General features: G+C 36.5%; 1 protein-coding gene across 1 annotated transcript in view; it reads right to left on the reverse strand.

Annotated features, from left to right (window-relative positions):
- Positions 1-505: 505 nt before the first annotated feature.
- LOC137398346 (ankyrin repeat domain-containing protein 24-like) overlaps positions 506-17,649 on the reverse strand; it is a 135,767-nt gene continuing 118,623 nt past the window's right edge. Inside the window, exons 7-9 of the mRNA XM_068084454.1 lie at positions 1,113-1,187; positions 902-976; positions 506-632 (exon numbers count right to left, since the gene is read on the reverse strand). Coding sequence (XP_067940555.1) covers positions 529-632; positions 902-976; positions 1,113-1,187 — 254 coding nt within the window. The 3' untranslated portion in view covers positions 506-528. The remainder of the gene's footprint in view (positions 633-901; positions 977-1,112; positions 1,188-17,649) is intronic.

Consider the following 17,649-nt stretch of genomic DNA (forward strand, 5'->3'; position numbering starts at 1 on the left):
CACATTTTATCTTAGTATTAAAAGGGCACTTTTTGCACTGAGTTTTTACATCAAAGCCAAACACGTGGCTTGACAAGAGATCATTTGGTGCAACTTGTTTCTTCAATAATGCCCACTATCTTTGGCTACTAGAGATGAATTTTATTGCAATTAAGATGGTCTACCTTAACACTATACAATCATTGCTGTTCCTGTTAGCCACTTTCTTATAAATGCTCAGGAACTGTTCATATTTAATATTAGAAAGGTGGCCTGCAGCAGTGAGAGCAGCTCTAAAGCATTGAAAGGTCCACATTGAGTAGGGATAGCATCTGTTAATCCAGTCTACACGATTTGGAATTTTGCCAAGCTATGCAGGTGGCATTATATAGCACGAGTGCAGTTCATTGATGGACATGTGTGTTCATAAGAATCACTGCTAGATGAGTAGAGAGGAGAAAATGTATCAAGTATAAATATGAAATTGTATTTAATTATAAATCTTAAACAAGAATTGCATGTGATTTCAATTAAACAAAGATAAAGGTATCAGCCCAGAGGCTCATGAAGCTGGTCTCCTGTCTCGTCTGTATCAGTAGGAGTACGCAGATAAATATCAAGTCTGTTAAGTCTCTCCATCATGGCAGCCATATCTAAATAAACATATATTTATCAGTATCTATTGTAAGCAACAATATCATTCATCTCTATCTATAAAAAATGCACCATCTCACAACCACCTTGTGTAAACCAACCTTTAGACTAAGGGAAGGTTCACAAGAGATGGTTTAGAGCTGTAACTACTCTAGTCTAAGCTGCTCAGTTACTGTACAGCAATACAACTTAGCCTGTGATTCACGTATTCACAACAGCGAGTTATGAGCGATGCGCTCCCTTTGAGCATTAACCAATAACTGCTGACCTGCTATCATCTGATTGTTTGCTTCTTGCAGGGCTACGACCTGCTGCTGAGACTCCTCCCTCTGATTGGCCAATGCTACAACAAAAATAGAATCATGGCTCATATACTGCTGTACGCATGAAGGTAAATGAATACGTGTTGTTACTGATAAACAGTAAATATGTAGATATTAAAATTCAAACACGAGTTGAACTGTGAGTAAAAACTTTACCTGCTGTCATCTGATTGTTTGCTTCTTGAAGGGCTACAATCTGCTGCTTAGACTCCTCCCTCTGATTGGCCAACTCTAAAACAATAATAGAATCAAGGCATATGTACTGACACTGTTACATCTTACAATAAGAAGCAATAACCAAATGTAACACTACAATTAGACAGCTTTATTAGCAACTGGACCAGAGTTAACACTAGCCAGCTCAACACTGAACAAGGTCAGCTGACAACCTGGTAAGTAAGACAAAATATAGGGGATGACTCATCCTAAGCTATTTATAGAGCACTAGCTGTACATGTCTGGGCAGGAACTAAACTGAACTCTAGTGATAGTGCATACATATCAGGTACTACATACAAATGAGGTGTAAAGATGTCATTATTATGTTATGACAAGAAATAAATCAATTTCTACTGAAATTAAAAACTCACCTGCCGTCTTACGATTATCCGCTTCTTTCAGAGCTACAATCTGTCGTTGAGACTCTACTAACTCCTCCTTTATTTTAGTCAATTCTAAAATAACAATATAATCAGGGTTCATATTCTGCTATTACAAGTTGATGAATTGTTTTATCAGCGGCAGCATCAACTACAAAATAAAACTAATCTTATTCTTTGCTCACCTTTTGTTTTGTGTCTGTCAGCTTCATGAAGAACAGCAATTTCCTCATCAGTGGCAGCGGCATGTGCTACAAAAAGGAAAAGTGAAGCTTCGGTAAACGCTAAAAAACAAAAATTAAAAGTTACTTTGATTTAATCCAATTTCTGGGAAAAAGTTTACGTTTCAAGATCTGTAGACTTTAGTCTTCAAAGCAATCTTATCCCAAGTTTACCTTTTGTTTTGTGTCTGTCAGCTTCATGAAGGGCAGCAAACCTCCAGAAAGTGGGAGCAGCGTGGGCTACAACAAAGTAAAAATAAATAAAACTTCAATCTAATAAACGAACAGATCATCTTATAAATAGGAAGTCCTCCACCTCACTACATGTTAGAACCAAATTAAAAAACAAAAACATTATTGCAATAAAAAAGTAACACATGGTGATAGTAATGGTATGTCTGGGAAAAAGATTGCTGTCATCAGGAGTAAAACTTTTGACTTTCAGCTATGTAGGCTGACAGTACCACCTGCACTAAGTGACTGCCTTTCAACATTCAGGAGTAATTAACCAAAAAGTCACACTTGACTGCATTGGACTGTTAGAGTACTAATACTATTAATCAGAGCTATTGGATAATTTCTCAAAACAGCCTTTGAATATGTTAATAGTTAAAACATAGCTTCAGAATCCACAGCTAAGAGTTGATGGTAGGAATTACTAGTGAATGAGAATCAACTAGTGTTGCTACTGGCTGCAAATATTATAAAAACTGCTACTGCATGTTGTACTTATCTTCTGTAAGGCTACAACCAGGTGTACAGACTCAGTGAGTAATAATAGACTGAGAACCTGCATTTAAACTGTTAAAAAATTTCAGTAAAACTATACCATATTTTATTCTTACTCAAACATTGTGATTCTATATTTAGCAAGAGCTGCTCTATAGGAAAAATATTTACTATAATTCGAGCCGAGTCTGTAAGAATTACTACTACTATAATTCTAGTAAATAGCTCATGTTTCTATTCAAAACTGTAATGAGTGATAAGAATATACATGAATCAGGAGAGTTCAGCTAAGTGCTGACTAATAGCTGCCACAAGGTGTTGAGATGCTAACATCACTTTAATCCTATCAGTTTGGAATAAGGAATTAAAATATTCAGACTATAATTATCCAAGAGAGAGCAGAAGTGATGAGTGATTAGCAAGGGCTGAGTGTTGGCTGAAGAGAAGAGGCTGAACTGACAGCATTTAATACAGAGACAGAGCTGAACGACTTCTACAGCCCACTGCAGTCTCTATGCAAGGAAAATGTAGATGGAATTCCCCAGGGTATGTTTATAAATATACCCTGGGCACAAGCAGAGAGTTATGCAATAGAGTACTACTAGTGAGTAGCTGGTATCACACTGTATAATAATCCTACCTGCTAATACTGGCTGCTTCCAGCTCTTAAGCAGCTCTACTGTCTCTTTCCACCCCTCAGACTCTGCAACCTTCAGAGGAGTTCTACTGTCATCATTCTTTATACGGAGGAGAGCAGAGACTTTATCAGGAGGGATGGAGGTCAGCATAGTCTGTAGAGCTGCTGTGTGTCCCCAGTAGGCTGCCCTGTGCAGTGCTGTGTCTCGGATGATATCCTGTATGTTGAGCAGGGAGACTCGTTGCTCTACTGAGAGGCTGATCAGTAGAGCCTCTACTATCTCTGTATATCCTCTCCACGCAGCCCATGTTAGAGCTCTGTAACCCACTCCATCCTCCTCAGCTATCAGCTTATACTTCTTACCAGAGGATACAGACTGAAGTATCAGCTCTACTAACTCTCTATCTCCCTTCCTTACAGCCCTGTGCAGAGCTGTATCTCCATCCTCCTTCTCAAACAGCAACTCATCTGCTATTCCTCTCAATGGAGTGAGTAACAGATGAGTTACTACAGGGTGGTCTCGGGAGATAGCCAATAGCAGAGCTGTATACGACTCACTCCTGATAGTTGTTATAAGCTGAAGTAGCTGATCAGGAGGGGTGGTTGTTAGAGCAGCCCTAAGAGAGGTAATGTCAGGAGCTCCACTAGCTCTAATATATTCCCTAATCCATTGCTCCATTGTATCCTGTAAAATACTCCACATAGTAAAATATGATAGAGAAAAATGAAGACAAATTGTGACTCAAATGCTGACTCTGGGTGAACTGATGACTTATATAGCTGCCAACCATAACAGAGTTGCTGCAGGTGAACCCTGGATATTCACAGAGTATAAAAAGGAGACTAGGAATGAGGTACTCAGAGCTGGGAAATCAAGCATAAACACTCCTGCTATTTGCTCTCTCATGTGTTAAACTAATGGAAATAAACTCAGTAAAATTTTAACAATGACAAAGCGGTAGACAGCAATAAGATTCATAGTCTCCTACTTTAAACACTAATTTCCTATAAAACTGGTGACTAAATACAATCAATGGCCTGCAGCTGATTCTGACCAGAATAAAGACAAGAAAAGCAGCCAAAAACTTCAGTTTCAGAGCTCCTCATTCTATTCATGAGAAGAATATGACATATTTACAGTAGGAAATGTTTGCAGGTACAAAAATGACTGAGGAATGAGACCAGAGACTCCTAACCTTAACTTAACCTCACTAGAGGATAGACTCTATGAGTCTCCTCAGGGTAGAGAGTGATAGTCTCAGGTGGTCAGAGTTATATTATAATAACACTGACTCAGTGTCTCTCCTCATCTAATCTATTATTCCCAGTAAGTATAATATCAACATATGCCAATATAACAGAGACATTATACTTACCTGTAGGTGCTCTGTAGGTGAAATGCTTGCTGGCTGCTTCATGTCTTTCATAGCTTGAATATATCTCCGCCCCTCATTCAACAATCTGCCTCTTGATTGGCTGAAGCAAATATAACTTATCCAATTACAAAATAGTTTGCCAGCCAGCAGTGACAGTGAACAGTGAAACTTCTATTAATATTGAATAATGTACACAGGAAACAATATTCAAATTATTCATCATGTGAGTCTATTATATGAAAAAGACAATTGATGAACACTTAAAGCAAATCCAGGACTAATGCTAGTTATATGTTTGAGCCTAGAAGCACTAGTGTTTTGGGGTGCAAGATTACCGCCGGGTCTCTCAGTGGAAAAAGGAACCAAGGTTTACATGCTGCTGAGTAACAATACAGTAATATTATATCCCTACTACAGTAGTTCAAATATCCACCATGCTCAATATAGTTTAAACTATTGACTAGTGGAAATGTCTATATTACTATCAACTATATTATTATATCAGCTTCACAACTCATAAAACAGCATAATATTCTCCATTTTCCAGCATTTCAGAAGTTTGAATATGCCTAAGCCACAAGTAAATGTTTTACATGCGATATCTATGTTTTATACTAACTGCACAAGCGAAATCCTGGACTAGGAAGTTTTGAACAATCTCTCATCTTTATCAAAAAGGTTTTTATAGTACATGTAATATCGTTGTCATTAAATATAATTTTTGAACAATAACTTTGAAGTTATTGCGGTCATATAGCTTCCTGTCAAATTTTAAAAAGCATAGAGTGTTCAGTGAGTTCAAAAAGAGCATCATAGACCGCCATGATCGACTACAAATGTGTTCAGAGCAAACACTACTATGCTGAGACTTGTACAGATGTCTGTGAAGAAATAAAGCAAATACATCAGGATTTATAAATTGTTCATATGAAATGTTGTACATAGATACTCACCATAACAAAATTAGATCTCCAGCTCTCTGCATCAAATTCAAGCTGTCTCCACTCTCCTCTAGTGATTAATGTAAACTGACAGTTGCAAAGCTATTACCACACACAAGCAGACCACCCAGGTATAACAAGCCATTGTACTTGAAGGCTACAAGAAGTAACAATGAGTACACAACTCCAATGTGATCTACTGGGAGTAGCTCATCTATCTACAAAGATTGAATGGTTGCACTGCTTGTAGGACAAAGATAAATTACTGAATTGATAACAATTCCTCTTTCAGTTTCAGCATATGCTAGACCAGGCTTGTGAAATATGGGCCGTCAGCAGGACCTGCCCTGTTGGATGATTCAATCTGGCCTGGCATCAATTTCTGAGTAAGTCAAAAAGAAGTGAGTCACTTACTACTGCTCTGAACTGCTTATGCAACTACATAGATATCCAAGCAACAATTTACTCCAACTGTAATGCATTTCACATATAAACATCAGCGAGTACTTATCAATGTGCAGTGAATTTTTTATAATGAACACAAGCCTGTTGTAAAGACAAGTTAACAAAAATCTAAACATGGAAAAACTATATTAAATCTTGTGTATAAGTCTAAATATAGAGAAGTTAGGCTGTACGAAATCTTGAAAAGTGCTGTGTCTCTATTAAAGATGTGGTTGCGTCAAAAAATTTGATTTAATGAAATTAAGACCCATAAAAGGCTAAAACATCAGCTACAATTTGATGCCATTTTTGTCTTTGTAGACCAACCTTGCCCAGAGATATATGCTTTGAATGAGGCCCTCCTTGAATTAACACAAGGACAAACAAACACCATATCAACTGATATAGAGATAAAAATGCTTTCTTTCAAGATCAACTCAAATTTGACGCAACCACATTTTGAAAAAGAGATTTAACAGCTGTACATTCCACAAACCTTATAAATTCATATAATGGTTTCAAGCTGACAAATTTTATTTAAGAAAAAAAAAGTTTTTCAGATCACGGTTGAAGGTCATTTAGCATAGTTTTTGAGCAGTAACAAAAGTCAAGGACAACTGTGAATCATCGTTACTACGGTTACGTAGTGTACAATATATATGGCAAAGAACAAAATATACTCGATGTACTACCTGTATTATGTATTCAATGTGAAGGTTTAGGGCCGTCCAACTCAAGCCATTTCCACTCTCCGCTGGTGATGAGTGTAAACTGATCGCTATAAAGCTATTAGCACACAAAAAGGACCACCCAAGTGTTAAAAGCTGCTTTATTTGAAGGCATGAAGCGGTACCATTAAGTGCACAACTCCGATATGATCTGCTCAGATCAGCTTATCTACAAATACAGAATGGTTTTACTGCTTGTAGGACAAAGTTGAGTCACTGAATGGATAGCACTTTCTCTTTCAGTTTCAGCATTTGCTAGACCAGGCATGTGAAACATGGCCTGAGGGCAGGACTATGAGTATGTCAAAAAGGAAGTAAGTCTCCAGTTCATTTCTATCAAAATTTGTGATTTTTGAAGATAAATACAACCCAAATGCTCCCTACAGCTGCTTGAGGATATTACATCTGTAAAAGTGCTCATGCCCAGCATTCATCCCTAGCATGCTGCACTGACATGAGTTAGTCACATAAAATCAACACTACACGATGGGTCCAAGCGATGATAAAAGTTTACCCAGCATGTTTCAAGCATTTTAAAAGTTTTATGCCCAGCATGATTCATGATGCACTGGCACAAGTTAGCCACTATAAAGGTTGCATATAAAACTATAGATACAACTATAGTTTTATAGTATGCATCTATATAATTTTATATTTGCAAACTATAACACTTAAGATATTCTGATCCGCTATGAAAGTCGCATACGGACACAAAACAATGCATTATTTTCGGACTCTTGTTATAGCATTCGGTCAGAAGAAAAATATATCATACATTTTTAGAACTTGTGTAATAGATTTAGTTGTTCATTTTACACTGACACCAGTAATCACAGTACTAGCTTCATGACCACGCGCCACCTTCCTTAGATGCATTCTCTATGTGTCAGACAAATAAATGCATGCATTGTTTCTAGCAGTTCAGAGAAGCTGTGCCAAAAATCTTCAATTCTAATGACTCGCTGAATCAGTTCGAACCGGTTTAAACCGGTCTACTGATGTTACTGAGACCTACTGATATTTGTCAACAGGTGGTCTTCATGATCAACAATAATAAAACAAAGTAGTGATCAAGATTAACAAACAAACACATTAATGACAATGTTAAATGTGCTGCTACTCAAAATATCACACCTAATAGTGATGCACTTGTGAAGGTAATAAGATGCCGTGTTAAAGAAACAGGCAGTAGCAGATAGACTACAGGAGTGTAGTGAGCGAGAGAAAAAAGGGCAGATGATATGAAACCTGTTTACACTCATGAATAGCAAACATTAAAAACCAGATTGCTTTGCCTTAACATAAAAGCAGTTAATATTTTAGAGTATATCCTTAGCTTCAGCATATTATTTTATATTTTTTATTTATTTCAAAGCAGTATAACAGTAAGGGTTACACTATTTCTTACAGCTTCTGTATGTTTTGTCTCCTCCTGTCCTGTCTTAGTATTAAATTGGTAGGAGTAAAAATGAAGATGTAATTCAGTTGTATGCCAAGACTTTGTTTTATTTTCAATTAGATAGTCTAAAGTACACAAACAGATTTTAACACAAATGGCTATGCTGTTTTTACTACTTGATGCTGGAACTAATGCTAATCGGAAAGGAACAAAGCTATAGTTGAAGAGCTACAAACAGGGTTTTCCATATAGAAGTAAACTCTAGACCACCCACTGCTATGGAACTGTTTTATTAAGTTATGATCACCACGTTGCAATTTGTTTAAAAACTGACTGATTGATAATGGTAAACTCCATGCTTCAGATACTCCAGCATTACCAGTAATTTGACAGTACTTCAATCAATTACATTCTAGTGACTGATGCTAGAGATAAGGGTTGTCTTATGGATATACTGTACAAGTTAGAGCAGCTATGGTAGCTTTGAAGTTGTCTCCTCTACTAGAGAATACTACATAGGAAGTTTGTGTGTAATATATAATAACCTATCATCGATCTGCTAATTATGTAACTCATGCAGATAAAACTACAGTAGGCACTCCTACAGCGTGAATAATCTGCTTTAGGAACCTTTACATTATTGGGATTTTACATTATTAGAACAGTTAAATACAAATAAATTGTCTAATCCATTCCAAGATCTTGCCAAACTTGCCCCATTGGCCATACAAAAAGGAAAAACTAGAATTAACATTATTAATTATAGGCTGTACTGTGATCGCAGTATTATTGGATTGGCTAGCATCGACAACTTTTCTCTTGTTTCTGATCGATTTCGCTGGCTTCATAGGCTATTATTGTACTTCAATTATAGGTTTATAAGGAGCAAACATCTTCAATGTTTATTTTCTCATTTTCTTATAAACAGAAAAGTGTATTCTGCAAAGTAAAAGTAGTAACCTATATTTTATGTTTACAATTAGGCAAAACAACCAAAATATTCAAAATATTTTTATTATAGAAGCACAGTAATACCTGTTTGTCGCCTATCTGCTTTCAGGGGTCAAGGTTAGGATAAAAAAAAACTTTCGACAAAAAACCAACTCGTGCCATTAATATTGATGGACCGACGCTGTAACACCTGCACCGATCGCCTTTGTATTAATGAATAATTGCACAGCAATCCTATTCTCTGTGTTGGCGACACATGTGACGGTCTATCACGACGAACTAAAATGTGAAGTAAGTTGTATATATAATAGATATAATGATATAAACTCATCATTTTTTATTTCACAAATGCAGCGGGTTTGATTAACATTCAAATCAAAATTGTGAACCCGCTTGACTTGAAGCTTTTAGTTATATGGAATTTTTTATGTAATACAAAGCAAAAATTTCACATAAATAATTTATATTATCTGGAGTTAAGTTTATAGGAGGTATGAGTTATAGGAACGTCTACTGTATTGAATTTGAACCATATAAATAATAGTGTATATACTATTTCTTGCTTTGATTATAACTGACGACCAAAGATTAGTTGTACTTACCACAGTGAATTATGTCAACCCTCACACCTCAGAGCTTGTAGTCAAGTAGAGAATATTACTAAAGTGATGGTTAATCACAGCCAAGATGATTACCTGGTAGACTTCTGACACATGAAAGCAGGTGACCTCGATCATGTCTATCAACAATATAATATCTGTGAGAAGGATACATGTTACGATGCTTATAATGGAACTGGTGTAACAAAGAACAACCTTAGGCATATACTGTCATACCAAAACATACAAGCTTAATGGGTTCCAGGACAAAGCGAGGATGTCAATTGACTTGACGCTGAGTCCCAGAGTAGCTCCACCCACTTGTCAGGTGACCAAGCAACTAGTCGCCCTCCGACACGCATAAACCGAAATGGCGGCTACACGAAGTTTACATTGTTTACCGAGTGATTTTGGCGAAAGCTTTTTACCGTATATTCCAACTCTTAGGCAACGAATTCAAGAAAGAAGATCTGCAACTGAAAGCTTCTTTGCATCAGTGAATGTGTCTGTTGAAAAAAATGATGAAGAAAGTACTGTAAAGGCGACAACGTACCGGTCACAGCGAAATAATGAGAAGCCGCTAAAGGTCACTGATGCACACTGTTCTTGTAAAGTGGGGTAAATTAACTCTTTAATTCTTACAAAAATAAGTGTATGTTTTAGTAATATTCACCATGACTGCCTCAAGTTCGTTCCATGTGTCCGATCTATACCAGGTACAGCACCTGTCAAGATTAGACCAAATAATTTGTACGTTGACAGTTTTTTATGATTTTTGATATGGCAAATGGGAGATTAGAAGAATTTTGTGCAACATGTCTATTGATAGTATGTTAGACACGTTACTGTCAATATGCGCAATAATTGATACATTTAATTTTTGATTGAATTTAATTGAGGCCCATTATTTCATAATAAGACATTTAAATTTCAGAGCTGGAGGAGAATGTGTCCATGTCTTGGGACTATAGTTCTCAAGTTGACCGACTGGCTGACCAGTGGCCTGCAAGAAGTTCCCAGTGAACCAGTCTGCACATCAAAACCGCAGGAATGGGACAGGCCAAGGGGTAGTGAGTTTCAACAGTTTCAACAGAAAAAAAGTAGTGAGTTTCAACACTTTATTGAAGACACTGTGTTTATAAATAAAACACATGTGTTTTAGTTACAATGCTATGAATAAATAGTCAACAATTCTTCAAGTATGAATGGAAAAAGTGTTCCTTATAATAATAATATTTTAATGTCAACTCTATAAAATATATACAACGTGTGATTGTACATTCTGCTTCACTTTATTTCAGAAAAATTCAGCTGTTGAACAGGGACATAAAGCTTCTCGCCGCTATGAGGGGTACACCACTTGGGTACTTAGCATCCAAGCCATACAAGACAGTGGCCACCAACAGTGGTGAGCAGTATGCTGGCTCAACACTAGAGCTAAATATATTGGCAATATTTATTTCTCTTTAATGTACTTGTGTCCAATTATTTATGTATGTTTCAAGCGACCAGCAATTTTTCTGAATCGGATAAAAAAATGACTGTTGGAATAATGATTAATTCTGCCCTTAGCATTATGTACATGTATGTATGTTAATGTTTATTCTGTTTATTGTATGAAGTCAATATTTGTAGAATTATCTTTATTGAAATTCAAATAAAGTCGCAAAGTCGAAAACGATGTCAACGGAGTCACAAAGACCCCATTGACATAATTTCACCATTTTAAATCGTCAAATAAACGGTAAAAATAGAAACACAATTAATGTTCAAAACAACATTCACTATTGTTGCTTTATCAGAGCTTGTCGGAGGTCACGGCGGATAGCAACATCGGTTGCTAAGCCTTGTCGTATTTGGACGCTGATTGGTCAATAGTTCAGTTTGATTGACAGTCGCGTCATGTCAATTCTCTCAGGTCGCAAATCAATTTATCCTACACAAAATTGGTTACTACAAATTAATTCGTCCCAATCCCCTAAAAACTACCTCATAGCAGAATATTAAGATACAAGAACATGTTTGTGATAGTTCACAATGACCCTACAATGACCGACCCTACACTTCACCACTTATGCTCACCAAGTAACAAAAATCTACCTACTGGTAATGATCTGCAATGAAATGCACGATTATTATGTAAAGTGCTAGTTCTTACCTAGTTCTTAACTTCTAGCTAGCAAATGTCAATAATGTGACATTTACAAATACAAATCTATTATAGTCCAGTAGTTAAAGGAGGTGTGACAACTCTAAAGTCAACACTCAAACGACAAAACTTTATATTAATAGAAAATAGTTCTATAAAAGTGTCTAGTGATCGATAACACAGGTCAAGGAACAACACGAAGTCGAGCTGTTAGTCATGTAGCCAGCTATCTACTTGACTCACTCAAATTCAATGCTCAGGGTAACACAATATTGTTGTGCCATTTGCTGTTGACCAAAAATGTTGACCAAAATAACCTAATATTTGAATAAAAACAGATCTTATTACTAATATAATTATGGGTGGGTTGTGATTCCAACTTACTATTCAGCTAAGCATTCCGAATGAACTTAGGTCTATTGTTTGCTCCTGTTCATTGATAAAAGCAACCGGATAACTTTTGTGTATTCAGAAGAACTTGCTTCAGAGAACAATTGGTAATATTTCCACTTCCTAAAAATGAGTTGTTGGCGTTTCAACAGCGCATCACATACAAAAATAATCTAGACTTGGTTTTAACCAGGGTTGTGACGCAATAGAGCTGCACCCTGTCATTGCAGTGCAGTAATTTTGCAGTACATTACAACTTCTAGTGCGTGGTACAGAATTACTGCTACTTCAAATTCACTCCCGCAAATTGTTGACTGCAATCTACTTGTATGAAGCATTACCTACAAACCAGCAATTCACGTGTACTGCAACTGCGCATTAGTATGAAGTTGATACGGTGAATCACCTAAAACAGCTGGATTTCTAAGCATCTGTACTGCATCTTATGAAATTGTCAGATGCTGTATTAAACAAGCATATGGACTCACATGCTAACTCCCATATCACTTTAAAATAGGGCGTCAGATATTGTTATCATTTGTAAAGATCTATGAGCCCAAGTTCCTGAGCTTGACACTACTAAAAAGCTAGTGCTGGAATGGCTATTGCAGCACTACCTTTCTAGGAATTTGAACGGTACGGAGGCCTTTAATTAAATTAAAACTTTTAAAAAGTTTGAAGTTTAAAAGTGCTTATACAGATTAAAAAGTTCTTTGCCCACCCAAACTCTAGTTTGAGCAGCATTTACTTCTTACACTAGTGAATTAGTTGCAGCAGATTCCACTCAATACTTGATTATGTTACAAAATTTTATGAAAATGTGCTGCGCATGGTTGTACAGTATAATAAATACTCATACATAAAGTATACTGCAACTGCAATGCATTTTACATATAGACATCAGTGAGTACTTATCAATGCGCAGTGTGATTTTATAATGGAAACAATCTCGGTTTTAACACAAAGTGCAAACGTGGAGAAGTTATTAGCTCCTGTATAAAATCTTGAAATGTTTAATATCTCATCTCTTTTAAAAGAGATTTGATGGCTGCACAGTGCATATGCCTTATGAAAGTCATCAAATGGTTTCAAGCAAACAAATTTCAAGCATGCAGAAATTTTTTTAGATCACAATTGAACATCCTTTAGCAAACTTTAGAGCCATAGAAAAGGTCAAGGACTATTATGAATCAATGCTATTATGGTTACAAAGTGTACTCTTTATATGATAAACTTAAAAACTGGATTATTTTTCTATGTGACAACTTCAAGTCGTCCAACTCAAACCCTTTCCACTCTTCTCCAGTGACAAATATGTTCTAGTTACATCATAATATAAATTGTTTATATGAAATGTTGTATATAGATTCTCACCATAACAAAAGTAGATATCCAGCTCTCTACATCCAACTCAAGCTCTCTCAACTCTCCTCTAGTGAATAATGTAAGCTGACAGTTATAAAGCTATTACCACACAAGCGGACCACCCAGGTATAACAAGCCACTGTACTTGAAGGCTTCAGGCAGTAACAATGAGTACGCAACTCCAATGTGATCTACTGGGAGGAGCTCATTTATTTACAAATACTGAATGGTTTTACTGCTTGTAGGACAAAGGGGAGTCACTGAATGGATAACAATTCTTCTTTCAGTTTCAGCATATGCTAGACGAGATAAGTGAAACATATGGCTTGTGGGTCATATGGTCCACATACATGTGAAACATATCTATAGACTATCATATGGCCCGTGGACAGGACTCTGAGTTTGTCAAAAAACAGTGAGTCATAAGAAAGTGAGAAGAGAGAAAAATTAGCAGTAGGAAAGAAAATAAAATTGTGTAAATTAAAAATATTTGGTTGATATTAGAAGTGTTTGATAAGACAATGCAAGCAGCAAAGAGTAGTAGTGAAAAATGTCTATTGCTGGGGTTGTATATTACTGAGAAAAGGTTGTCTTACCTTTTTAAGTAGTGTCACAACTCCCACTATACAAACATTCCTCAGAGGAGAATAACCCGTTCTACCTCAACCTATCACCTGAGAAGAGAATAATATTATTCATGGTTACTCATAGACAGGAGAGAGAGAAAGGCTGACATTGGAAGAAGGCAAGACAGAGATACAACAAGGAGAAGAGTATAAGTCACATACCTCTCACTTGAGGGGAAGGAGGTACTAGGATGAACATAGTAGGTATTGTGAGGAGGTAGAAAAGGAAGTGGAAACTTACACTTTGAAGCTGCAGGAGAGGAATCAGAGGAGTTCAAAAAGGTTGAGATGACTGTAGACTGTGAGTCAGTGATTAGTGTGAGGTGTCTATAGCTTAAGTGATCTAGGCAGGGTGGAGTGGAGAGATCCTCAATGTGTAGCTTGAGATCGTCCTGATTCCTAACTTCAACATAAAAACTGTGACAGTGTTGCATGACCTGCCCATAAATAAAATATAAGAGGTACCAAAGAATCTAGAAAGTCTAAATTATCAGACTAAAGCAGAACAACAATTAACAACATAAAATGAATGATAAGATGAATACATACAAAACATGATGAGCTGATGAGACGTGATACTAATTATTGAATTACTTTCTAACTGACCTGCTAACAAGACATATTCAAATGAGCCCTGAATATGACAAAGTCAGTGACTCAATTTCATATGGTGAGATTCAACATCTTAATGGGTGAAACATGAACAGATATTGAAAAACTCTACTAGATATTTGATGATTATTAAATTACTGTAGTTTATACAATGCAATCAGTATTACTATATAAATATTAGTGCTCAGAGAGATTTCTATTATCTGAATATGGGGTGCCTACATAAGCCCTATTTTTATATAAGAATATACCTCATCTTAGTCGATGTTCAGAGCAAGTACAGCAATATATAAGTAGAAGGAGGGACACAACTTTAAATCTTATCTACCTCATGTTATGATCTTTAGAAGCACCTGAGTATATCTGACGATTATAAAAATCATAACTGCGCATGATAAGTACTCACTGATGTTTATATGTAAAATGCATTACATTTGCAGAATATCTTTGCATGGATGTCTATGTAGGTGCATTAGCAGTGCAGAACAGTAGTAAGTGTGCCACAACCAAGCAGTATTACAGCTTTGCGTAGTTTTACTACTGCATGGTATGCACTATAAATGCACTACAACTACATTATTTGCTAATGCTTATGAAGCAGTATTGTTATAGTGGTGGTATTATCTACAGTACAGTATGTAGTGCTGGAAGGAGTGGGTGTGTTGCTAGTGCAGATTTTGCAGTGTACTATGTAGTAGGAACTTTAGCGTTACACTGTACATATATGCGCAGTAAATGTTCGTGAAAATTCATCACAAAATCAAGTATTGAGTTGACATTGGTGTAACCACAATACAACTGCAATATGTGAATTCCAGTTAAATTTGAGCGTGAGTGGACAAACAAATTGATCACAATGAACACATTGTATAGAGTTAAATAAAAATCTATTATCGTTTTAAAATTATGATGTCAATGAGAGTGTAACGCAAAGACCCAAATTTCCTCACAATAATTTAAGGAGTCAGGTGATAATACCTGACTCTCTATTTTCCGATGATATGATATTAAAGCATAAGTTTGATTGGTTAATGATAATTACTGGAGGCAATCCTACCTGAAGGTGTCTACCTAATCCAGTTCCATTTTCAACTTTTAAACAGGATCAACTTTGGTGAGAACAATGGGAAATGTGCAGCAACAATAAAATTACAGAGCAGATGCTTAAGTCTGGCTCTCATATCGATCGCAAGACTCCGGCGGTAAAATTGTGCAGCAAAACGCTAGCAACGCTAGGCTCGGCGGCTTATTTTCACATATAGCTGCATCCCTAATAACGACATAAAAATGTTCGCTCGCCATCCCGTTTCAATAATGTGGACCTTCACATGTACAATGCATTTCGGGAAGGTTCTGCTTGGGCTCTTCGCAAGGTTTGAACAGCGGTAAACTCTTGCGTTGCCGCCGACAACTACCGGAGGTCCTCGGTGGTACCCGATGCATAGGTTCCTGTTACACCGCTAACAGCCTGCGGTGCTGTCGCCGGTGATTTGCGACAGGTAAGGGAACCAGGCTTTAGAGAGCCAGCAGTGGCTGTTGATCTGCTGTATGAACTTCACACTATTGTGTGGTTGCTGAAAGAATGAACATTCACTGTATGCATGAAGGGCTGGTTTCAGATCATGTGTCATGGAAGATGGCAGTGGACACTGTGCAGTAAAAGTTGTAATTAGAAGTTGTAATGCTCTGCAAAATTGCACCAAGCTACATTGTAATGACACATGTAACAGGGCAGTCATAATATAGATGTTGCCATTCAATAACAAATAGAAATGATTGAAAAGGGTTGTAAACATAGATTTAACATATCAAAAACCAATAGATATGAATAAAGATATTCATAAACATAGATGTATCCTAACAAAAATCGAGATCAATATAGTTGTAAATATAGATGTAAAACTATCAAAAACCAATTTTTATATGGAGAAAGATAGTCATAAACATAGATGTAACCTATCAGACCCAACTAGCAAATTGATGAAGATAGTTGTAAACATAGATGTAACCCTCAGAAACAAAGAGAGATGAATGTAAATAGCCGTAAACTTAGATATAACCTATCAGAAACAGATAGAGATGAATGAAGAGCGTCGCAAACATAGATGTAACCTATCAGAAACATAGAGAGATGAATGTAGATAGTCAACTGATGAGAATGATTGTAAACTCTGATTGGTCAACTGATTACAGTCAATAACTCAGGTTGAGGTTTGAAATTATATGTTGATGTAGCGGGTGATGGGTGTAGGTTATGGAGTTGTCCACTCTATTGTGCTCAAGTATATGTATTAAGGCCTTGAGTTAAACCAACATGAAATTAAGTTTTCTTTCTCAAATAAAAATACACAGCCACAACATACATGTATTCACACTATTTCATACAAAAATACACTGAGTTAATAAGTGTAAACAAAAGTCTACAACGAAGTTCAACCCTTAAGCATTTTGATTAATAATTTGTGACCTTATGCTTTTCTACAGAGCACAAAGGGTACAAGTTGATCTCAGTGAGTAACTGCAAGGATGCCACTATCGACAGACATAAAATATCTAATATAATTTTATTTTTGTGAATATTTATATAGAAAGTATAGCTCAGTTGGTAGGGTGTCTGTTGGTGACCATGGGATCCAAGCTACCACAGCTCCCTTTCCTGGCCAACCAGTAGCTGAACCAGGACAAGGCAGTAATAAATTGGCTACTGGTTAAAAGGATTAAATGGACTCGGTCTGATTTCATGAAGCTACTGGAGCGACGCTCATAATCAAACTTAAGAAGTTGGGTAGCATCTGTGGATGGAAACTTGTCCTGAATTGTCTCTGACTGCTTAACAACTTGTTGTATAGAGTAACAATATAGTCAGGAGACAGATGATATCAGAACTTGAGGTACGCAGCCAGAGAACAGAAGACCCAAGAAACCTC

This window comes from Watersipora subatra, chromosome 6 (assembly GCF_963576615.1).
Source record: "Watersipora subatra chromosome 6, tzWatSuba1.1, whole genome shotgun sequence".
Taxonomy (NCBI): Eukaryota; Metazoa; Bryozoa; class Gymnolaemata; order Cheilostomatida; family Watersiporidae; genus Watersipora; species Watersipora subatra.